Source organism: Malurus melanocephalus, unplaced genomic scaffold (assembly GCF_030028575.1).
Source record: "Malurus melanocephalus ecotype Western Australia unplaced genomic scaffold, MMel_1.1 scaffold_1507, whole genome shotgun sequence".
In the NCBI taxonomy this organism is placed as follows: domain Eukaryota; kingdom Metazoa; phylum Chordata; class Aves; order Passeriformes; family Maluridae; genus Malurus; species Malurus melanocephalus.
The window spans coordinates 1-1048 of record NW_026624739.1 but is presented as its reverse complement, the minus strand read 5'-3'; the positions used below and the strand labels follow the sequence as shown (position 1 = coordinate 1048).

Below are 1048 nucleotides of genomic sequence, written 5' to 3'. Positions count from 1 at the left end.
GGGCTCCTGTGATGGGACTGGTTGTACTGGGAATGTGCTGGGGTGCTGGGATCTCCGTGGACAGCTCCCAAACCCGGCTCCAGGATGAGCTGGGGAGCAGGGAAGGAGTTGGGAGCTCTCTGTGTGAGATTTGGGTGCCAGCTGGAGAACAGGGAAGGAATTTGGAGCTCTGTGCCCAGGATTTGGGTGCCAGTGGAGGCTGAGGAGCAGGGAAGGAGTCTGGAGCTCTGTGTCCAAGATTTGGGTGCCAATGGAGGCTGAGGCGTCGGGAAGGAATTTGGAGCTCTGTATGAGAGATTTGGGTGCCAGAGCTGGGGAGCAGGGATGGAGTTTGGAGCTCTGTGTGTGAGATTTGGGTGATAGAGCTGGGGAGCAGAGGAGGAGTTTGGAGCTCTGTGTGTGAGATTTGGGTGATAGAGCTGGGGAGCAGAGGAGGAGTTTGGAGCTCTGTGTGTGAAATTTGAGTGCCAACAGGAGCAGGGAAGGAGTTTGGAGCTCTGTGTGTGAGGTTTGGGTGCCAGCAGGAGCAGAGAAGGAGTTTGGAGCTCTGTGTGTGAGGTTTGGGTGCCAGCAGGAGCAGAGAAGGAGTTTGGAGCTCTGTGTGTGAGATTTGGGTGCCAGCAGGAGCAGGGAAGGAGCTTGGAGCTCTGTGTGTGAGATTTGGGTGCTGCAGGAGAGCAGGGAAGGAGTTTGGGGCTCTGTGCCCAAGATTTGGGTGCCACTGGAGGCTGGGTCCTGGCTTGGCTGCTGCACAGGAGGGATTTGTTCCCTCCTAGCCCAGTCCTGCCCCTCGGGATATTTCTCTGAGATAAATCCCTGCCTGTCCCACCCATCCCCGGGGCCAGGTGAGCTCCAGGAGGGATCTGAGGTTTGTCCCCTACCTCCCTCGGGCAGGGACTGGTTGAAGATGCCCTCGATGGTCTCGCAGGAGCTGCCGTCCCCCCCGCACACGCGGCACTTGTCCTCCTTGGAGTCGGAGCCCAGGACGCGATCACAGCCCACGTGCTGCGGGAAGGAATGAGCCATCCTGGGGCTGATGATCCCATCC

The 1048-nt window shown here is 58.8% G+C and overlaps 1 protein-coding gene across 1 annotated transcript in view; it reads right to left on the bottom strand.

Moving 5' to 3' along the window:
• The window catches only part of LOC130587076 (A disintegrin and metalloproteinase with thrombospondin motifs 6-like), a 12039-nt gene extending 11013 nt beyond the window's left edge, over positions 1-1026 (bottom strand). Inside the window, exon 1 of the mRNA XM_057388030.1 lies at positions 882-1026. Coding sequence (XP_057244013.1) covers positions 882-1026 — 145 coding nt within the window. The remainder of the gene's footprint in view (positions 1-881) is intronic.
• Positions 1027-1048: the final 22 nt, after the last annotated feature.